Genomic DNA, 23,853 nt, shown 5'->3' with positions numbered 1-23,853 from the left:
GTATGTCCTCCCACTACACCGCACTGTGTGAGCTCCTCCACTACTGCCCCCCGCTGTATGTCCTCACACTACACCGCACTGTGTGAGCTCCTCCACTACTGCCCCCCGCTGTGTGTCCTCACACTACACCGCACTGTGTGAGCTCCTCCACTACTGCCCCCCGCTGTATGTCCTCACACTACACCGCACTGTGTGAGCTCCACCACTACTGCCCCCCGCTGTATGTCCTCACACTACACCGCACTGTGTGAGCTCCTCCACTACTGCCCCCCGCTGTATGTCCTCACACTACACCGCACTGTGTGAGCTCCTCCACTACTGCCCCCCGCTGTATGTCCTCACACTACACCGCACTGTGTGAGCTCCACCACTACTGCCCCCCGCTGTATGTCCTCACACTACACCGCACTGTGTGAGCTCCTCCACTACTGCCCCCCGCTGTATGTCCTCACACTACACCGCACTGTGTGAGCTCCTCCACTACTGCCCCCCGCTGTGTGTCCTCACACTACACCGCACTGTGTGAGCTCCTCCACTACTGCCCCCCGCTGTATGTCCTCACACTACACCGCACTGTGTGAGCTCCACCACTACTGCCCCCCGCTGTATGTCCTCACACTACACCGCACTGTGTGAGCTCCTCCACTACTGCCCCCCCTTTGTCCTCACACTACACCGCACTGTGTGAGCTCCCCCACTACTGCCCCCCGCTGTATGTCCTCACACTACACCGCACTGTGTGAGCTCCTCCACTACTGCCCCCCGCTGTATGTCCTCACACTACACCGCACTGTGTGAGCTCCACCACTACTGCCCCCTGCTGTATGTCCTCACACTACACCGCACTGTGTGAGCTCCACCACTACTGCCCCCTGCTGTATGTCCTCACACTACACCGCACTGTGTGAGCTCCACCACTACTGCCCCCCGCTGTGTGTCCTCACACTACACCGCACTGTGTGAGCTCCACCACTACTGCCCCCCGCTGTATGTCCTCACACTACACCGCACTGTGTGAGCTCCACCACTACTGCCCCCCGCTGTATGTCCTCACACTACACCGCACTGTGTGAGCTCCACCACTACTGCCCCCCGCTGTATGTCCTCACACTACACCGCACTGTGTGAGCTCCACCACTACTGCCCCCTGCTGTATGTCCTCACACTACACCGCACTGTGTGAGCTCCACCACTACTGCCCCCGCTGTATGTCCTCACACTACACCGCACTGTGTGAGCTCCACCACTACTGCCCCCCGCTGTATGTCCTCACACTACACCGCACTGTGTGAGCTCCTCCACTACTGCCCCCCGCTGTATGTCCTCACACTACACCGCACTGTGTGAGCTCCACCACTACTGCCCCCGCTGTGTCCTCACACTACACCGCACTGTGTGAGCTCCACCACTACTGCCCCCCGCTGTGTGTCCTCACACTACACCGCACTGTGTGAGCTCCTCCACTACTGCCCCCCGCTGTATGTCCTCACACTACACCGCACTGTGTGAGCTCCTCCACTACTGCCCCCCGCTGTATGTCCTCACACTACACCGCACTGTGTGAGCTCCACCACTACTGCCCCCCGCTGTATGTCCTCACACTACACCGCACTGTGTGAGCTCCACCACTACTGCCCCCGCTGTGTCCTCACACTACACCGCACTGTGTGAGATCCACCACTACTGCCCCCGCTGTGTCCTCACACTACACCGCACTGTGTGAGTTCCTCCACTACTGCCCCCCGCTGTATGTCCTCACACTACACCGCACTGTGTGAGCTCCTCCACTACTGCCCCCCGCTGTATGTCCTCACACTACACCGCACTGTGTGAGCTCCTCCACTACTGCCCCCCGCTGTATGTCCTCACACTACACCGCACTGTGTGAGATCCACCACTACTGCCCCCCGCTGTGTGTCCTCACACTACACCGCACTGTGTGAGCTCCTCCACTACTGCCCCCCGCTGTATGTCCTCACACTACACCGCACTGTGTGAGCTCCTCCACTACTGCCCCCCGCTGTGTGTCCTCACACTACACCGCACTGTGTGAGCTCCACCACTACTGCCCCCCGCTGTATGTCCTCACACTACACCGCACTGTGTGAGCTCCACCACTACTGCCCCCCGCTGTGTCCTCACACTACACCGCACTGTGTGAGATCCACCACTACTGCCCCCTGCTGTGCATCTGTGTATAACACTACATTTTGCTACAGTCACAACGCTTAAATATTCTGTGCTGCTGTGAGAGGTCACCCATCAGATGACCTTTTAATCCTCCCCAGATCCTTGCGACCGGGCTGAGCGCTCTCTACTCCTCGCTGCCACGGAAGATAGAAGTGCGCGGGGATGACTGGCATTTCCTGCGGCGAGAGGACTGGATCGGCGTCTCTTCGCTCGTCCTGTTCATGAATTCCCTGGAGTTCTGTAATGCCGTCACTCAGGTAAGTGGCCACGGAGGGTGGGGGTCTCCATGCCCGCTGCTGCCATGCTGATGTCTTCTCTGCCTGCAGGTGGCTCATCCGCTTGTCCAGAACCAGCTGGTGGAGTACCTTCACAATGGCTTCCTGGTGCCAGTGATGGGTCCTGCACTGCACAAGGTGAGTGTGAGGCTGGGGGTGGCGCTGGGTAATGGGGTGCGGACCCCCTGTAATTCTTTCCCCTCCCCCACAGACCTCCATCGAGGAGATGATCGCCAGCACTGCCTACTTGGAGCTCTTCCTGCGCAGCATCAGCGAGACGGCTCTACTGAAAACCTTCCTGCGATTCATCCTCCTGCACCGGCACGACAGCAGCACCATCCTGCACACCCTGATCAGCCGCATTGCCAGCAACTCTCGGGTGAGGACCCGCACCCTGGGGGGCAGTCACTGAAATATCATCATCGCCTAGCCGTGGACGGAAGCAAAGGCAGAATGGCGTCTGGGGGGAGGTTACCGTGCAGACAGCCCTAAACGCTTTAATTTTATCTTCTCTGATACATTGTAGCAAACAATGATGTGGCTGCTGTTGTGTTTACCTCACAGAGAATTGTCCAGACTGGTGTCTGTTGTAACAAACCCTCAGCTCGGATAGTTAGTATTAGGAAGTGGTCGGCACAGAATGTTTCAAGTCGCCTTTGACTTCCATGAACTTCCTAACCTCCGTTTTTCACACCCTCTTGCAGCTCTGCATGGTGTCCCTAACCCTGTTCCGTACTCTCCTCAACCTGAACTGTGAGGATGTCCTGCTGCAGCTGGTGCTGAGGTAGGTGGGGACCCAGCGGGTGCCTGGGTGATCCTGCATCATCCCGCACATCTCCTGGTGACATGACGTCACTATCCTGCAGCCCCTGACCTCTCGCTGCTCCCCGGCTGCTGCAGCTTCTCTAGGACCTTGTGTTGTATGTGTAGTAAGAAGACCAGCACTCCGTAATTCCAATAGTGAAAAGGATTTTCTTTATTCGTCACCCATATGTGACGCGCGTTTCGACACTAGTCTGTGTCTTTGTCAAAGTACAGGTGATAACAGCTCAATTACACATATGTACAACACCACTTAAATACAATTCAAATAGCCCGCCTCCTAATCACGTAAGTCATCACATGACCGGACCAAACCGCGCCCAGCCATGTAACAAGTCACGTGACCATAATATCACGTTGCTACACAACCTGTCCAAATCAAGTTGAATCTTGATTTGGACAGGTTGTGTAGCAACGTGATATTATGGTCACGTGACTTGTTACATGGCTGGGCACGGTTTGGTCCGGTCCCGGTCATGTGATGACTTACGTGATTAGGAGGCGGGCTATTTGAATTGTATTTAAGTGGTGTTGTACATATGTGTAATTGAGCTGTTATCACCTGTACTTTGACAAAGACACAGACTAGTGTCGAAACGCGCGTCACATATGGGTGACGAATAAAGAAAATCCTTTTCACTATTGGAATTACGGAGTGCTGGTCTTCTTACTACAAGTACCTGGGGAATCAACCTATTGACCGTGCCCCTGGACCCCTACCGGAGCACAGTGCCACTCATTTACCTTGGATCTTGTGTTGTATGTGTGACGATGGCCTCCTCTGTCCCCGCAGGTATCTAATACCCTGCAATCATGTCATGCTGAGCCAGAGAAGAGCCGTGAAGGACCTGGATTTATACTCCAAGACTGCCGATAAATTCCTCTCCCTCATCCCACAATGTTGTCGGAAAGAAAGTCTGCTGTCTCAAGAAAGAGAAGAGCATGCTACCTGGACAAAAGGTGAGGAGGGGGAAACTGCCTGTGTGCACGGGTATAACTACTATAGTACTGCCACTATGTGCAAGAGTATAACTACTATAATACTGCTCCTATGTACAAGAATATAACTGCTATAATACTGCCTCCTGTGTATAAGAATATAACTACTATAATACTGCTCCTATGTACAAGAATATAACTGCTATAATACTGCTCCTATGTACAAGAATATAACTACTATAATACCGCCTCCTATGTACAAGAATATAACTGCTATAATACTGCTCCTATGTACAAGAATATAACTACTATAATACTGTCTCCTATGTACAAGAATATAACTACTATAATACTGCCCCTATGTACAAGGATATAACTGCTATAATACTGCCTCCTATGTACAAGAATATAACTACTATAATACTGCCTCCTATGTACAAGAATATAACTACTATAATACTGCTCCTATGTACAAGAATATAACTACTATAATACTGCTCCTATGTACAAGAATATAACTACTATAATACTGCTCCTATGTACAAGAATATAACTACTATAATACTGCTCCTATGTACAAGAATATAACTACTATAATACTGCCTCCTATGTACAAGAATATAACTACTATAATACTGCTCCTATGTACAAGAATATAACTACTATAATACTGCTCCTATGTACAAGAATATAACTACTATAATACTGCTCCTATGTACAAGAATATAACTACTATAATACTGCTCCTATATACAAGAATATAACTACTATAATACTGCCTCCTATGTACAAGAATATAACTACTATAATACCGCTCCTATGTACAAGAATATAACTACTATAATACTGCCTCCTATGTACAAGAATATAACTACTATAATACTGCTCCTATGTACAAGAATATAACTACTATAATACTGCCTCCTATGTACAAGAATATAACTACTATAATACTGCTCCTATGTACAAGAATATAACTACTATAATACTGCTCCTATGTACAAGAATATAACTACTATAATACTGCTCCTATGTACAAGAATATAACTATTATAATACTGCCTCATATGTACAGGAATATAACTACTATAATACTGCTCCTATGTACAAGAATATAACTACTATAATACTGCTCCTATGTACAGGAATATAACTACTATAATACCGCCTCCTATGTACAAGAATATACCTACTATATTACTGCTCCTATGTACAAGAATATAACTGCTATAATACTGCCCCTATGTACAAGAATATAACTACTATAATACTGCTCCTATGTACAAGAATATAACTACTATAATACTGCTCCTATGTACAAGAATATAACTACTATAATACTGCTCCTATGTACAAGAATATAACTACTATAATACTGCCTCCTATGTACAAGAATATAACTACTATAATACTGCCTCCTATGTACAAGAATATAACTACTATAATACTGCTCTTATGTACAAGAATATAACTACTATAATACTGCCTCCTATGTACAGGAATATAACTACTATAATACTGCTCCTATGTACAGGAATATAACTACTATAATACTGCTCCTATGTACAGGAATATAACTACTATAATACTGCTCCTATGTACAAGAATATAACTACTATAATACTGCCTCCTATGTACAAGAATATAACTACTATAATACTGCCTCCTATGTACAAGGATATAACTGCTATAATACTGCTCCTATGTACAAGAATATAACTACTATAATACTGCTCCTATGTACAAGAATATAACTACTATAATACTGCTCCTATGTACAAGAATATAACTACTATAATACTGCTCCTATATACAAGAATATAACTACTATAATACTGCCTCCTATGTACAAGAATATAACTACTATAATACCGCTCCTATGTACAAGAATATAACTACTATAATACTGCCTCCTATGTACAAGAATATAACTACTATAATACTGCTCCTATGTACAAGAATATAACTACTATAATACTGCCTCCTATGTACAAGAATATAACTACTATAATACTGCTCCTATGTACAAGAATATAACTACTATAATACTGCTCCTATGTACAAGAATATAACTACTATAATACTGCTCCTATGTACAAGAATATAACTATTATAATACTGCCTCATATGTACAGGAATATAACTACTATAATACTGCTCCTATGTACAAGAATATAACTACTATAATACTGCTCCTATGTACAGGAATATAACTACTATAATACTGCTCCTATGTACAGGAATATAACTACTATAATACTGCTCCTATGTACAAGAATATAACTACTATAATACTGCTCCTATATACAAGAATATAACTACTATAATACTGCCTCCTATGTACAAGAATATAACTACTATAATACCGCTCCTATGTACAAGAATATAACTACTATAATACTGCTCCTATGTACAAGAATATAACTACTATAATACTGCTCCTATGTACAAGAATATAACTATTATAATACTGCCTCATATGTACAGGAATATAACTACTATAATACTGCTCCTATGTACAAGAATATAACTACTATAATACCGGCTCCTATGTACAGGAATATAACTACTATAATACCGCCTCCTATGTACAAGAATATACCTACTATATTACTGCTCCTATGTACAAGAATATAACTGCTATAATACTGCCCCTATGTACAAGAATATAACTGCTATAATACTGCTCCTGTGTACAAGAATATAACTACTATAATACTGCTCCTATGTACAAGAATATAACTACTATAATACTGCCTCCTATGTACAAGAATATAACTACTATAATACTGCTCCTATGTACAAGAATATAACTACTATAATACTGCCTCCTATGTACATGAATATAACTACTATAATACTGTCTCCTATGTACAAGAATATAACTACTATAATACTGCCTCCTATGTACAAGAATATAACTACTATAATACTGCCTCCTATGTACAGGAATATAACTACTATAATACTGCTCCTATGTACAGGAATATAACTACTATAATACTGCTCCTATGTACAGGAATATAACTACTATAATACTGCTCCTATGTACAAGAATATAACTACTATAATACTGCCTCCTATGTACAAGAATATAACTACTATAATACTGCCTCCTATGTACAAGAATATAACTACTATAATACTGCCTCCTATGTACATGAATATAACTACTATAATACTGTCTCCTATGTACAAGAATATAACTACTATAATACTGCCTCCTATGTACAAGAATATAACTACTATAATACTGCCTCCTATGTACAGGAATATAACTACTATAATACTGCTCCTATGTACAGGAATATAACTACTATAATACTGCTCCTATGTACAAGAATATAACTACTATAATACTGCCTCCTATGTACAAGAATATAACTACTATAATACTGCCTCCTATGTACAAGAATATAACTACTATAATACTGCTCCTATGTACAAGAATATAACTACTATAATACTGCCTCCTATGTACAAGAATATAACTACTATAATACTGCCTCCTATGTACAAGAATATAACTACTATAATACTGCCTCCTATGTACAAGAATATAACTACTATAATACTGCTCCTATGTACAAGAATATAACTACTATAATACTGCTCCTATGTACAAGAATATAACTACTATAATACTGCTCCTATGTACAAGAATATAACTACTATAATACTGCCTCCTATGTACAGGAATATAACTACTATAATACTGCTCCTATGTACAAGAATATAACTACTATAATACTGCTCCTACGTACAAGAATATAACTACTATAATACTGCTCCTACATACAAGAATATAACTACTATAATACTGCTCCTACGTACAAGAATATAACTACTATAATACTGCTCCTACATACAAGAATATAACTACTATAATGCTGCTCCTATGTACAGGAATATAACTACTATAATACTGCTCCTATGTACAAGAATATAACTACTATAATACTGCCTCCTATGTACAAGAATATAACTACTATAATACTGGTCCTATGTACAAGAATATACCTACTATAATACTGCTCCTATGTACAAGAATATAACTACTATAATACTGCCCCTATGTACAAGAATATACCTACTATAATACTGCTCCTATGTACAAGAATATAACTACTATAATACTGCTCCTATGTACAGGAATATAACTACTATAATACTGCTCCTATGTACAAGAATATAACTACTATAATACTGCCTCCTATGTACAAGAATATAACTACTATAATACTGCCTCCTATGTACAAGGATATAACTGCTATAATACTGCTCAGTGTATGTTTGGTGCGGTTCCTCTCTGCTGATGGTCTCCTCTCGTCTCCTGCAGCTCAGGGCAGTCCGAGCATTGACACGTCCTCCGTCCACACTGTGCCGCGCCCCTCCACCCCCTCCCGGATGGGCTTCTTCATGCGCCAGTCTGCACCTGACAGCCCCTCTCAGCGCTCTCCGGGCCCCTCTCCCCAGGACCCGGGCAGCCCCCGCCACGTCTCCATGTCGTGGGATGAAGTGTCTGAGCTGGATGAGAATTACCTGGAGTATCTGCAGGAAGCGCGGGCCGGCATTGATCGCTGCTCCCGCGCCTGTCGTGTCTGGTCCGCCCCCTACGACGGTGAGGAGCCCAGCCCCCGCAGCATCTCACCCCTGACGCCTGAGGAGGTAACGGTGGCCCCTGATTATTTCTCTCCCCCTCCCTCATCCACCAGGAGTCAGGACAAAGAGAGGGAGGCACGGCGGCACATCGCCACCCCGCGGACTAAGAAGCGCAGCTTACAGGAGGAGGATGGCGGGCGCAGCAATAGAGCCCAGAACAGCGGGCGCACAGAGTCATCTCAGGACGGGGCGCCAGTCCCTGCCCTTATGAACGGAGCCACCTCTGAGCTGGGATGTTTGGGGGGCGCTCAGAGGGGGCCCGGCCATCCGGGGCAAGCTGATAATTTTGAGGTTAAGAAAGTGAAGCGGGAACTCATAGGCGGAGCAAGGGGAGGAGCCCAAGGGGAGGGGCGAGTGGTGGGGGCGGAGAACCGAGCTGCTGAGACCGGACCAGACCGAGGGGAGAACGGCCGCTGGGCAGCTGCTCAGTGGGAGGCAACAGATTCTGTGGACAACCTGATTGACGAGCTGCTGGACCGGGCCCCTGCTGAGACTAATGGGGCCCATGTGAGCATTGAGAAGCTGGGGGAGGAGCTAAAGGAAATGGAAGACAGCATGAGGGTGGTGGCCGTACAGGAGGAGCCGGTGGATGGGCACATGAGCGTCCCTTCAGAGGAGGAGCAGGATGGCTATGACCAGCCGGAAACGGGCAACACAAGGATGACCCTTCTGCTGAACAGCCCCCTGCGGGCACAGAACGGTGGCCAGCCGTACACAGGTGGGTACATGCCCCATCCCTCCCCTGCTTACTCCATGTGATGCCAGCCTGTGCCGGCATCGTCTGCCTCCCCCCCCCCCCCCCAGAGTGGTGCCGGCATCGTCTGCTTCCCCCATCCCCAGTATGGTGCCGGCATCATCTGCCTCCCCCATCCCCAGTATGGTGCCGGCATCGTCTGCCTCCCCCCCCCCCCCCCCCAGTATGGTGCCGGCATCGTCTGCCTCCCCCCCCCCAGAATGGTGCCGGCATCGTCTGCCTCCCCCCCAGAATGGTGCCGGCATCGTCTGCCTCCCCCCCAGAATGGTGCCGGCATCGTCTGCCTCCCCCCCAGAATGGTGCCGGCATCGTCTGCCTCCCCCCCAGTATGGTGTCGGCATCGTCTGCCTCCCCCCATCCCCAGTATGGTGCCGGCATCGTCTGCCTCCCCCCAGTATGGTGCCGGCATCGTCTGCCTCCCCCCCCTCCCCCCCAGTATGGTGCCGGCATCGTCTGTCTCCCCCCCCACAGTATGGTGCCGGCATCGCCTGCCTCCCCCCATCCCCAGTATGGTGCCGGCATCGCCTGCCTCCCCCCATCCCCAGTATGGTGCCGGCATCGTCTGCCTCCCCCCCCCCCAGTATGGTGCCGGCATCGTCTGCCTCCCCCCCCCCCCCCCAGTATGGTGCCGGCATCGTCTGCCTCCCCCTCCGTATGGTGCCGGCATCGTCTGCCTCCCCCCCAGAATGGTGCCGGCATCGTCTGCCTCCCCCCCAGTATGGTGTCGGCATCGTCTGCCTCCCCCCATCCCCAGTATGGTGCCGGCATCGTCTGCCTCCCCCCCCAGTATGGTGCCGGCATCGTCTGCCTCCCCCCCCCCCCCCCCCCCCCCCCAGTATGGTGCCGGCATCGTCTGTCTCCCCTCCCCCCCCCCCCCCAGTATGGTGCCGGCATCGTCTGCCTACCCCCCAGTATGGTGTCGGCATCGTCTGCCTCCCCCCATCCCCAGTATGGTGCCGGCATCGTCTGCCTCCCCCCCCAGTATGGTGCCGGCATCGTCTGCCTCCCCCCCCCCCCCCCCAGTATGGTGCCGGCATCGTCTGTCTCCCCCCCCCAGTATGGTGCCGGCATCGTCTGCCTCCCCCCCATCCCCAGTATGGTGCCGGCATCGTCTGCCTCCCCCCCATCCCCAGTATGGTGCCGGCATCGTCTGCCTCCCCCCCCCCCCAGTATGGTGCCGGCATCGTCTGCCTCCCCCCCCAGTATGGTGCCGGCATCGTCTGCCTCCCCCCCCCCCCCCCCCCAGTATGGTGCCGGCATCGTCTGCCTCCCCCCCATCCCCAGTATGGTGCCGGCATCGTCTGCCTCCCCCCCCCCCCAGTATGGTGCCGGCATCGTCTGCCTACCCCCCAGTATGGTGCCGGCATCGTCTGCCTCCCCCCCATCCCCAGTATGGTGCCGGCATCGTCTGCCTCCCCCCCCCCCCCCCCCCCCCCAGTATGGTGCCGGCATCGTCTGCCTCCCCCCCCCCCCCCCCAGTATGGTGCCGGCATCGTCTGCCTCCCCCCCCCCCCCCAGTATGGTGCCGGCATCGTCTGCCTCCCCCCCAGTATGGTGCCGGCATCGTCTGCCTACCCCCCAGTATGGTGCCGGCATCGTCTGCCTCCCCCCCCCCCCAGTATGGTGCCGGCATCGTCTGCCTCCCCCCCCCCCCCCCCCAGTATGGTGCCGGCATCATCTGCCTCCCCCCCCCCCCCCCCCAGTATGGTGCCGGCATCGTCTGCCTCCCCCCCCCCCCCCCCCCCAGTATGGTGCCGGCATCGTCTGCCTCCCCCATCCCCAGTATGGTGCCGGCATCGTCTGCCTCCCCCCAGTATGGTGCCGGCATCGTCTCCCCCCCCCCAGTATGGTGCCGGCATCGTCTGCCTCCCCCCAGTATGGTGCCGGCATCATCTCCCCCCCCCCCTGTATGGTGCCTGCATCATCTCCCCCCCCCCCCCCCCCCCAATATGGTGCCTGCATCATCTCCCCCCCCCCCCCCCCAGTATGGTGCCTGCATCATCTCCCCCCCAGTATGGTGCCTGCATCATCTCCCCCCCCCCAGTATGATGCCTGCATCGTCTGCCTCCCCCATCCCCAGTATGGTGCCGGCATCGTCTGCCTCCCCCCATCCCCAGTATGGTGCCGGCATCGTCTGCCTCCCCCCCCCCCCCCCCCCCAGTATGGTGCCGGCATCGTCTGCCTCCCCCCATCCCCAGTATGGTGCCGGCATCGTCTGCCTCCCCCCCCCAGTATGGTGCCGGCATCGTCTGCCTCCCCCCAGTATGGTGCCGGCATCATCTCCCCCCCCCCCAGTATGGTGCCTGCATCATCTCCCCCCCCCCCCCCCCCAATATGGTGCCTGCATCATCTCCCCCCCCCCCCCCCCAGTATGGGGCCTGCATCATCTCCCCCCCAGTATGGTGCCTGCATCATCTCCCCCCCCCCAGTATGATGCCTGCATCGTCTGCCTCCCCCATCCCCAGTATGGTGCCGGCATCGTCTGCCTCCCCCCATCCCCAGTATGGTGCCGGCATCGTCTGCCTCCCCCCCCCCCCCCCCCCCAGTATGGTGCCGGCATCGTCTGCCTCCCCCCATCCCCAGTATGGTGCCGGCATCGTCTGCCTCCCCCCCCCAGTATGGTGCCGGCATCGTCTGCCTCCCCCCAGTATGGTGCCTGCATCATCTCAAACCCCCCCCCCCCCCCAATATGGTGCCTGCATCATCTCCCCCCCCCCCCCCCCCCCCAGTATGGTGCCTGCATCATCTCCCCCCCCCCCCCCCAGTATGATGCCTGCATCATCTCCCCCCCCCCCCCCCATCGTCTGCCTCCCCCCCCCAGTATGGTGCCGGCATCGTCTGCCTCCCCCCCAGTATGATGCCTGCATCATCTCCCCCCCCCCCCCAGTATGGTGCCTGCATCATCTCCCCCCCCCCCCCCCCCCCCCAGTATGGTGCCGGCATCGTCTGCCTCCCCCCCAGTATGATGCCTGCATCATCTCCCCCCCCCCCCCCCCAGTATGGTGCCTGCATCATCTCCCCCCCCCCCCCCAGTATGGTGCCTGCATCATCTCCCCCCCCCCCCCCCCAGTATGGTGCCTGGATCATCTCCTCCTCCTCCTCCTCCTCCTCCCCCCCCCCCCCCAGTATGGTGCCTGGATCATCTCCTCCTCCTCCTCCCCCCCCCCCCCCCCCCCCCCTCCCAGTATGGTGCACAGTGTAACCCTCTGCTTCTGACGCAGGTCCGTTTATCGCCATCCTCTTTGCCAAATTGGAGAACATGCTGACCAACTCCCTGTATGTCAACTTCCTGCTGACGGGGCTGGTGGCACAGCTGGCATGTCACCCGCAGCCGCTGCTCCGCTCCTTCCTGCTGAATACAAACATGGTATTCCAGCCGAGCGTCAAGTCCCTGGTGCAGGTGAGGCTGGTGGCAGGCGGTGCCCGGGGTCCTGTGGGTTCTCGGCGGTTCAGGCAGTGGCCGTTCTTCTTCTTCTGCAGGTTCTGGGCTCCGTGAAGAATAAGATCGAAGCCTTCGCCTCCTCGCAGGACGACTTCCCCACCCTTCTCTTCAAGGCCAAGAAGTTCCTGCTCGCCCGGGGGAAGCTGGACTGGGGCGAGGGGGTGGGGTCTGTGCCCGCCCTGCGCCGCTCCGACACACTGGGTAAGATGTCTGCGGTGTCACTGCAGCGCTACAGACGCCGGGTGGGGGATTACACCACCTAATCACCATGTAATGCTGTGGAATTGTGACTGCAGCTCTGGATGTGACTGGAGTATAAGATATCAGCATCGGGACTGCAGATTTGTGTGTGACTTGGACTATCAGACTCTAGACTTGTGGCTGCAGCTCTGGCAGGGACTGCAGTATGAGGCGTGTGGTGTCTACAGCTCTGGCAGGGACTGCAGTATGAGGCGTGTGGCGGCTGGCGTATGAGGCGCGTGGCGGCTGCAGCTCTGGCTGGGACTGGCGTGTGGCGGCTGGCGTATGAGGCGTATGGCGGCTGCAGCTCTGGCTGGGACTGGCGTATGGGGCGTGTGGCGACTGCAGCTCTGGCTGGGACTGGCGTATGAGGCGTGTGGCGGCTGCAGCTCTGGCTGGGACTGGCGTATGAGGCGTGTGGCGGCTGCAGCTCTGGCTGGGACTGGCGTATGAGGCGTGTGGCGGCTGCAGCTCTGGCTGGGACTGGCGTATGAGGCGTGTGGCGGCTGCAGCTCTGGCTGGGACTGGCGTATGAGGCGTGTGGCGGCTGCAGCTCTGGCTGGGACTGGCGTATGAGGCGTGTGGCGGCTGCAGCTCTGGATGTGACTGGAGTATGAGATATCCGCATCGGGACTGCAACTTTGTGTGTGACTTGACTATCAGACTCTAGACTTGTGGCTGCAGCTCTGGCAGGGACTGCAGTATGAGGCGTGTGGCATCTACAGCTCTGGCAGGGACTGCAGTATGAGGCGTGTGGCGTCTGCAGCTCTGGCTGGGACTGGCGTATGGGGCGTGTGGCGGCTGCAGCTCTGGCTGGGACTGGCGTATGAGGCGTGTGGCGGCTGCAGCTCTGGCTGGGACTGGTGTATGAGGCGTGTGGCGGCTGCAGCTCTGGCTGGGACTGGCGTATGGGGCGTGTGGCGGCTGCAGCTCTGGCTGGGACTGGCGTATGAGGCGTGTGGTGGCTGCAGCTCTGGCTGGGACTGGCGTATGGGGCGTGTGGCGGCTGCAGCTCTGGCTGGGACTGGCGTATGAGGCGTGTGGCGGCTGCAGCTCTGGCTGGGACTGGCGTATGAGGCGTGTGGCGTCTACAGCTCTGGCAGGGACTGCAGTATGAGGCGTGTGGCGTCTACAGCTCTGGCTGGGACTGGCGTATGAGGCGTGTGGCGGCTGCAGCTCTGGCTGGGACTGGCGTATGAGGCGTGTGGCGGCTGCAGCTCTGGCTGGGACTGGCGTATGAGGCGTGTGGCGGCTGCAGCTCTGGCTGGGACTGGCGTATGAGGCGTGTGGCGGCTGCAGCTCTGGCTGGGACTGGCGTATGGGGCGTGTGGCGGCTGCAGCTCTGGCTGGGACTGGCGTATGAGGCGTGTGGCGGCTGCAGCTCTGGCTGGGACTGGCGTATGAGGCGTGTGGCGGCTGCAGCTCTGGCTGGGACTGGCGTATGAGGCGTGTGGCGGCTGCAGCTCTGGCTGGGACTGGCGTATGAGGCGTGTGGCGGCTGCAGCTCTGGCTGGGACTGGCGTATGAGGCGTGTGGCGGCTGCAGCTCTGGCTGGGACTGGAGTATGGGGCGGCTGGCGTATGAGGCGTGTGGCGGCTGCAGCTCTGGCTGGGACTGGCGTATGAGGCGGCTGGCGTATGAGGCGTGTGGCGGCTGCAGCTCTGGCTGGGACTGGCGTATGAGGCGGCTGGCGTATGAGGCGTGTGGCGGCTGGAGCTCTGGCTGGGACTGCACTATGGGGCGCGTGGCGGCTGCAGCTCTGGCTGGGTCTGCAGTATGGGGCGCGTGGCGGCTGCAGCTCTGGCTGGGACTGCAGTATGGGGCGTGTGGCGGCTGCAGCTCTGGCTGGGTCTGCAGTATGAGGTCTGTGGCGGCTGCAGCTCTGGCTGGGTCTGCAGTATGGGGCGCGTGGCGGCTGCAGCTCTGGCTGGGTCTGCAGTATGGGGTGCGTGGCGGCTGCAGCTCTGGCTGGGTCTGCAGTATGGGGCGCGTGGCGGCTGCAGCTCTGGCTGGGTCTGCAGTATGGGGCGTGTGGCGGCTGCAGCTCTGGCTGGGTCTGCAGTATGGGGCGTGTGGCGGCTGCAGCTCTGGCTGGGTCTGCAGTATGGGGCGTGTGGCGGCTGCAGCTCTGGCTGGGTCTGCAGTATGGGGCCTGTGGCGGCTGCAGCTCTGGCTGCGTCTGCAGTATGGGGCCTGTGGCGGCTGCAGCTCTGGCTGGGTCTGCAGTATGGGGCGTGTGGCGGCTGCAGCTCTGGCTGGGTCTGCAGTATGGGGCGTGTGGCGGCTGCAGCTCTGGCTGGGTCTGCAGTATGGGGCGCGTGGCGGCTGCAGCTCTGGCTGTGTGCCTGGGTCTTCCAGCCTCACGGTCTCTCTTTCCCCTGCAGTGAAGAGCCGGAAGCCGTCCATCGGAGAGCTGATCTTGCGGCACACGAACAGTCCGACGCGGGCACGCCAGGCGGCACAGATGGCCTTCCAGCACGTGCGGGAAGGTCAGGTCCTCCATGCCCTCTCGGGGACGTCCCTATTCAAGACTTCGGCAGAGAAGCAGAATGAGGCGCTGCGGGTGAAGAACGCCGTCTACTGCGCGGTCATCTTCACGGAGTTCATGAAGGAGCTGGCGGCCATCACCCAGGAGCACGCGGTGACGTCCCCGTACCTGCTGGTGCCGGCCGAGGAGTGAACGCCGACTGTGCATAGTGACCGTCCTGTCTGTGTCCAGGGGTTGGCTGCCCCCGCCACGGGCCCTAGAGGGAGGGCCCCTCATCACCAGGCAGCTCCCCTCGTGGACCAATCCCATCGTTGCCTGCGTCTCCGCCGCCCGGGCGCAATTTTTAACTTATTCTTCTTGGAGGTGTGTGTATATAGCTGTATGTACATGTGTGTATATATCCATATTTATATATACACGCCCGCCTATACCCCCCTCTGCCACCACCTTTTTACAAGCTGCTGTGTGGGCTCCTGGCGGTGCGGTGTAATGTCTGTATGTGGCCCCCGGGTGTGTAATGACTGTGCCATAAGAGACCAGCCTCTCTCCTGCCACCTGCTGGTCAGCCCTGCTCCGTAACCCCCAAAGATCAGGCGTGGGTGGGTGCCATGGGGGTAAGAGCCCGATACATGCCGCTACTCCTGTCACATCCAGAGCAGCTGTCACATCGGGGCTTGTACTCCTGACACAGCCAGAGCAGCTGTCGCCTCGGGGCTTGTACTCCTGACACAGCCAGAGCAGCTGTCACCTCAGGGCTTGTACTCCTGTCACAGCCAGAGCAGCTGTCGCCTCGGGGCTTGTACTCCTGTCACAGCCAGAGCAGCTGTCACCTCAGGGCTTTTACTCCTGTCACAGCCAGAGAAGCAGTCTTCACCTCTGGTCAGCAGAAGAATTGCAACTGCAGCTCAGGCTGTGACCAGAGTATTGTACCTGTATAGCCCTCGTCCAGTGGGATCCTGAGCGCCAGCCACCTGCATGTTAACAGGAATGCAGTGGAGATGTGACCGCAGCTCTGGATGTGGCTGGAGTAGAAGGCATGGTGTTACGTCCCATGGCCGCCTCTCGCTCTGCCTGATCGTTGTGCTGTATATACTGGGAGTGGGCGGAGCTTTCCACAGTGACTGGAATTTTGATTTTTTTTTTAGTGAATGATTTTCTGATTTGGTCTTTTATTCATGTTTTATGTTTGATTTATATTTTAATGTTTGTGTGAGAATCGCCGAAAATGAGAGCGTCACCGCCGTGGGACGGGATTATATCGGGATGTTACTGCGTCTGTCATATCCGACCAGGATGGAGGTTCTGTCCCCGTAATCTGTACAATCCTGATAATCTGTACAATCCCGGGGCCGGTTCTATCCCCATAATCTGTACAATCCTGGGCCGGTTCTATCCCCATAATCTGTACAATCCTGGGGCCGGTTCTATCCCCATAATCTGTACAATCCTGGGCCGGTTCTATCCCCATAATCTGTACAATCCTGGGGCCGGTTCTATCCCCATAATCTGTACAATCCTGGGGCCGGTTCTATCCCCATAATCTGTACAATCCTGGGGCCGGTTCTATCCCCATAATCTGTACAATCCTGGGGCCGGTTCTATCCCCATAATCTGTACAATCCTGGGGCCGGTTCTATCCCCATAATCTGTACAATCCCGGGCCGGTTCTATCCCCATAATCTGTACAATCCCAGGGCCGGTTCTATCCCCATAATCTGTACAATCCCAGGGCCGGTTCTATCCCCATAATCTGTACAATCCTGATCTGTACAATCCTTGGGCCGGTTCTATCCCCATAATCTGTACAATCCCGGGGCCGGTTCTATCCCCATAATCTGTACAATCCCGGGGCCGGTTCTATCCCCATAATCTGTACAATCCCGGGGCCGGTTCTATCCCCATAATCTGTACAATCCCGGGGCCGGTTCTATCCCCATAATCTGTACAATCCCGGGGCCGGTTCTATCCCCATAATCTGTACAATCCCGGGGCCGGTTCTATCCCCATAATCTGTACAATCCCGGGGCCGGTTCTATCCCCATAATCTGTACAATCCCGGGGCCGGTTCTATCCCCATAATCTGTACAATCCCCATAATCTGTACAATCCTGATCTGTACAATCCCGGGGCCGGTTCTATCCCCATAATCTGTACAATCCCGGGGCCGGTTCTATCCCCATAATCTGTACAATCCTGATCTGTACAATCGCGGGGCCGGTTCTATCCCCATAATCTGTACAATCGCGGGGCCGGTTCTATCCCCATAATCTGTACAATCGCGGGGCCGGTTCTATCCCCATAATCTGTACAATCCTGATCTGTACAATCCCGGGGCCGGTTCTATCCCCATAATCTGTACAATCCCGGGGCCGGTTCTATCCCCATAATCTGTACAATCCTGATCTGTACAATCGCGGGGCCGGTTCTATCCCCATAATCTGTACAATCCCGGGGCCGGTTCTATCCCCATAATCTGTACAATCCCGGGGGCCGGTTCTATCCCGATAATCTGTACAATCCCCATAATCTGTACAATCCTGATCTGTACAATCCCGGGGGCCGGTTCTATCCCCGTAATCCGTACAATCCCGGGGGCCGGTTCTATCCCCGTAATCCGTACAATCCCGGGGGCCGGTTCTATCCCCGTAATCCGTACAATCCCGGGGGCCGGTTCTATCCCCGTAATCCGTACAATCCCGGGGGCCGGTTCTATCCCCGTAATCCGTACAATCCCGGGGGCCGGTTCTATCCCCGTAATCCGTACAATCCCGGGGGCCGGTTCTGTCCATCTGTACGATCCCTGATGATCTCTGTTTACATTGACTCCCATGTCTACACGCGGCGGTGCTGGCCTCATTCTGTGTCCTTTCATTTGGTTGAATGTGTCTGAATCACGTACCTGATCTTTTGGCGCAGAGTTGACCCCGCCCCCCCGTCACTCGGACGATCTCGCCATTTTGCACATCTTGTTTATTATAGATTTTATACTTTCTGTTGCCAAATGGAGGGAAGAACGGAGTGCGGCAAGACGTGTCCCTGTCCAACGTCTCCTGCAGCTGCGCGCGTCTCTGCCGCCATGGGGTGAGGCCAGCTGCGCCCATCTCTGCCGCCGTGGGGTGTGGCCAGCTGCGCCCATCTCTGCCGCCATGGGGTGAGGCCAGCTGCGCCCATCTCTGCCGCCGTGGGGTGTGGCCAGCTGCGCCCATCTCTGCCGCCATGGGGTGAGGCCAGCTGCGCCCATCTCTGCCGCCGTGGGGTGAGGCCAGCTGCGCCCATCTCTGCCGCCGTGGGGTGAGGCCAGCTGCGCCCATCTCTGCCGCCGTGGGGTGTGGCCAGCTGCGCCCATCTCTGCCGCCATGGGGTGAGGCCAGCTGCGCCCATCTCTGCCGCCGTGGGGTGTGGCCAGCTGCGCCCATCTCTGCCGCCATGGGGTGAGGCCAGCTGCGCCCATCTCTGCCGCCATGGGGTGAGGCCAGCTGCGCTCATCTCTGCCGCCGTGGGGTGAGGCCAGCTGCGCCCATCTCTGCCGCCGTGGGGTGTGGCCAGCTGCGCCCATCTCTGCCGCCGTGGGGTGTGGCCAGCTGCGCCCATCTCTGCCGCCGTGGGGTGTGGCCAGCTGCGCCCATCTCTGCCGCCGTGGGGTGTGGCCAGCTGCGCCCATCTCTGCCGCCGTGGGGTGTGGCCAGCTGCGCCCATCTCTGCCGCCGTGGGGTGTGGCCAGCTGCGCCCATCTCTGCCGCCATGGGGTGTGGCCAGCTGCGCCCATCTCTGCCGCCATGGGGTGTGGTCAGCTGCGCCCATCTCTGCCGCCATGGGGTGTGGCCAGCTGCGCCCATCTCTGCCGCCATGGGGTGTGGTCAGCTGCGCCCATCTCTGCCGCCATGGGGTGTGGTCAGCTGCGCCCATCTTGTCAATGGCTGCACTCATCTCGCCGCCATGTCGCGTCGTCTGCTGCGCTCCGCCCTCGTTGCACGTTTCTTCGTTTTGATTATTTTTGCTGTGACGGATGAAAGGGAAATCACATTTTTGCGATCCGTCTCTCCCCCCCGCCTTAGATTCGTTGGGCATTACCGTATGTTCCTCCCACATAAGGACTGGCGGTGACGCCCTCTTCGCCGGTCCAGTGTCGCTGCCCTCTGCGGGTCTGTGTGCCTGTTATTTCCTATTGGGGGGAGGGTCTAATGAGATTCTGGCGGTTGGGATGTCACATGACCTGTCACGCTGCGGCCTCGACGCCAAACTCTTACGAGGTCCAGATGATGACATCCAATAAAATGTGTCAATGAAGTCCTGTGTCTGGTGGGTGTGTCCTTGGCTGCGGCCATAATACCTGATACCAACCAACCAGATTCCAGCTTTCACGAGTATGTGGGCCGATTCCCCTCCAGGTCTTATGTGATATAACCGTGGGGGCCATAGGGGCCCCTGACATTACAGCAATGTGATTGGTTACTGTGGGAAACACCTCGCCTGCGGAGCAGAAGTGGACCATACCACCTGGAGATGATAGGGGTAGTGTCTGTAACATCCAGATAACCACATTACGCCTCGTTTGTGTTACTGACAACATGGCGGCCGCAGCTCCGCGGAGCACAGGCTAAAAGATGTCATTTGATTGGTTGTATGAAGCAGGTGAGGAAATATTCCAGCCAATCGGATCACTGCTTATAATTTGTAACCCAAACGGCAAAAATGAGGGCTGTAATCTGATTGGTTGTTATAGGCCACGCCTCCAGACTAGGGTTGGTGTCTCTTCTAGTTGGGGCGCCGGCATTTGAGGCCGTGACCTGTTAATGATAGACCCCGACATAGCAACAGGGTGGACGACTTGTGCATAGCAACCAATCAGATTGCAGGATGTTTCTGCTTGGATTGTTAGTTATAGCTGGAATCCGATTGAATGCTATATTCAGCTCCTCCTCTCCCTATTTATAGTCGTCCTCTACAACCAATCGGATTGCTGCTTTCAGAGAAGGCCTGCCCACAGTAACCAGGCAGATAGTGGCTTTCTATTTCTATCCTGCACTGGAAGCTGATTGGTTGCTAGGTTAGCTCCTCCCTTCTTGCTGGCTGGTAAGGGACAGCTCTTTACCTCAGACAGTTGCAGGCTGCCATTTTGTATTCTCTCTCTAGGGCGGCCATGTCTTGTGTGCGACCCTCAGACATGAGCAGACTGGAGGAGGTGCGGAGTGATGAGGAGGAGTCCCTGGCTGATGCCCCTGCCACTTGCACCGTCTGTTGTGGTTTACACCACAGGTGGGGCCTCGGACCCCGGAGGAGCGGACTAAAGCCATAGGCCAGCATGGCGGCCGTGCCCAGGACGGAGAAGACACCCACTTTTCTGGACGGGCCTCCCTGAGCGTGCCCATGAACCTGTGGAGGATGGACAGCTGACATACTGGCACCGTGAGAGCGAGGGGGCCACAAACCCCTGCAAGCCTAAGCCCTGTTCACACCACCTTATTATATTCAAAGCGTGGACTTATCAGTGGACACAAGGCTAAGTGTTTGTTACAGTGTATCAGTGTAGACCAGGCTATAAAATCTCTGTCTTTGCCGATACATTGTCACAAGGCCTCAGCTGTGTAAGCAGGATGTGGCTCAGATGTTCCCATTCACTGACACCAAGCATAGATCTTGGAATGTTGCACTGCTTTTCAGTCCGGGTGCTCCCTGTCAGTGAATGGAGCGGTAGATGTAGCTGTATCACTATGAACCATTCAGGACGGAGCTCTTTGTGGAACCGTAGACCGCCTTGCATAATTATTCACACCCCTCTGTACATAGTGAGCCCCTGGGATCTCAGATCTAGACGGGGCCTGGGATCGGTAAAAGTCAATACAAGGCGCATAGGACGTCATTCACTGACAAAGATGTCTGCCATAGAGCAGGCTCCGCCCCTATTCTCCAAAATAATAAATCACAGGTTACTGTAGCTGGACATGTGCGCGAAGTAGTGGGGAATGTTGGGTGTAACCTGCAGATTTTGGGTTACTTTGGTGATTACAGTTTCGGTAACGTTTTCTCCATCTACTTCCTGGTGTGATGTCAGAGCTGTGCTGGGTTCTCTGAGCCAATCAGAGATCTCCTCCTGCTGCTCCCTCCCCCCTCTCACAGCATGAGAGACAGACAGAAGCTGCATCCCCCTCCTCCCCTCCCTCGGGAGGAGATGGAGCTGAGCAGGACTGACGCTCTTATATGTCGCTCATGATCCGTCACTGCATTGGTCAGGAAATCTCACATCGAATCTGAAGAGCTGATTTAGTGCTTGCTGGAACCAAAATCAGAAACTGATCCTGCAGTGCCCAGCCTGTGACACCCTGCACTGCCACCCGCACCACATCTACCACTGCCTGCTGGAACATCCCATCTTCCCAGAGCGGGTCAAACCTAGTCCGAGTCGGCCTTCAGGACAAGGTATTTGTGAGGACAGCACTGAGGAACATAACCAGAAGCTAGGGCGGCCATGTTCTCCTCACCGCTGTCACATGTGCAGCCCCTATGTGCCAGGATGTGACTGTAACCATAGAAACATGATCATCCTCAGCCTATGGCTGATAACAGGGGGCAATAGACTGTATTCTCCTGTCCTACAGTCATCCTCTCCTCTGAAATGGCTGATAACAAGGGGCAATAGATTGTATTCTCCTGTCCTACAGTCATCCTCTCCTCTGAAATGGCTGATAACAGGGAGCAATAGACTGTATTCTCCTGTCCTACAGTCATCCTCTCCCCTGAAATGGCTGATAACAGGGAGCAATAGATTGTATTCTCCTGTCCTACAGTCACCCTCTCCCCTGAAATGGCTGATAACAGGGGGCAATAGACTGTATTCTCCTGTCCTACAGTCATCCTCTCCTCTGAAATGACTGATAACAGGGAGCAATAGATTGTATTCTCCTGTCCTACAGTCATCCTCTCCCCTGAAATGGCTGATAACAGGGGGCAATAGACTGTATTCTCCTGTCCTACAGTCATCCTCTCCTCTGAAATGGCTGATAACAAGGGGCAATAGATTGTATTCTCCTGTCCTACAGTCATCCTCTCCTCTGAAATGGCTGATAACAGGGAGCAATAGACTGTATTCTCCTGTCCTACAGTCATCCTCTCCTCTGAAATGACTGATAACAGGGAGCAATAGATTGTATTCTCCTGTCCTACAGTCACCCTCTCCCCTGAAATGGCTGATAACAGGGGGCAATAGACTGTATTCTCCTGTCCTACAGTCATCCTCTCCTCTGAAATGGCTGATAACAGGGAGCAATAGACTGTATTCTCCTGTCCTACAGTCATCCTCTCCTCTGAAATGGCTGATAACAGGGGGAAATAGATTGTAGTCTCCTGTCCTACAGTCATCCTCTCCTCTGAAATGTCTGATAACAGGGAGCAATAGACTGTATTCTCCTGTCCTACAGTCATCCTCTCCTCTGAAATGGCTGATAACAGGGGGCAATAGATTGTAGTCTCCTGTCCTACAGTCATCCTCTCCTCTGAAATGTCTGATAACAGGGGGCAATAGACTGTATTCTCCTGTCCTACAGTCATCCTCTCCTCTGAAATGGCTGATAACAGGGGCAATAGATTGTATTCTCCTGTCCTACAGTCATCCTCTCCTCTGAAATGGCTGATAACAGGGGGCAATAGACTGTATTCTCCTGTCCTACAGTCATCCTACCCCCTGAAATGTCTGATAACAGGGGCAATAGACTGTATTCTCCTGTCCTACAGTCATCCTCTCCTCTGAAATGGCTGATAACAGGGAGCAATAGATTGTATTCTCCTGTCCCACAGTCATCCTCTCCTCTGAAATGGCTGATAACAGGGAGCAATAGACTGTATTCTCCTGTCCTACAGTCATCCTCTCCTCTGAAATGGCTGATAACAGGGGGCAATAGACTGTATTCTCCTGTCCTACAGTCATCCTCTCCCCTGAAATGGCTGATAACAGGGGGCAATAGACTGTATTCTCCTGTCCTACAGTCATCCTCTCCCCTGAAATGGCTGATAACAGGGAGCAATAGACTGTATTCTCCTGTCCTAC

The 23,853-nt window shown here is 54.0% G+C and overlaps 2 protein-coding genes across 2 annotated transcripts; one reads left to right on the top strand and one right to left on the bottom strand.

Annotated features, from left to right (window-relative positions):
- Nucleotides 1-2,270: 2,270 nt before the first annotated feature.
- LOC120984477 (FTS and Hook-interacting protein-like) lies at nt 2,271-17,475 on the top strand. Its single transcript, XM_040413380.1, has 9 exons — nt 2,271-2,447; nt 2,517-2,603; nt 2,677-2,844; nt 3,170-3,249; nt 4,081-4,247; nt 8,566-9,606; nt 12,864-13,042; nt 13,123-13,285; nt 15,709-17,475. The coding sequence occupies exons 1-9, from the start codon at nt 2,412-2,414 to the stop codon at nt 16,002-16,004; spliced, it is 2,217 nt and encodes a 738-aa protein (XP_040269314.1). The 5' UTR covers nt 2,271-2,411; the 3' UTR covers nt 16,005-17,475.
- Nucleotides 17,476-18,697: 1,222 nt separating this feature from the next.
- LOC120984478 (5E5 antigen-like) lies at nt 18,698-20,093 on the bottom strand. The gene is made up of 2 exons (XM_040413381.1): nt 19,752-20,093; nt 18,698-19,521 (listed from the first exon to the last, which is right to left on the bottom strand). Exons 1-2 carry the CDS (start codon nt 19,899-19,901, stop codon nt 18,748-18,750), a joined length of 924 nt encoding a protein of 307 aa, XP_040269315.1. The 5' UTR covers nt 19,902-20,093; the 3' UTR covers nt 18,698-18,747.
- Between the last annotated feature and the right edge of the window lie 3,760 nt (nt 20,094-23,853).

Source organism: Bufo bufo, unplaced genomic scaffold (genome assembly GCF_905171765.1).
Source record: "Bufo bufo unplaced genomic scaffold, aBufBuf1.1, whole genome shotgun sequence".
Taxonomy (NCBI): Eukaryota; Metazoa; Chordata; class Amphibia; order Anura; family Bufonidae; genus Bufo; species Bufo bufo.
The sequence above is the reverse complement of the archived record's forward strand: the minus strand, read 5'-3'. Positions and strand labels throughout refer to the sequence as shown.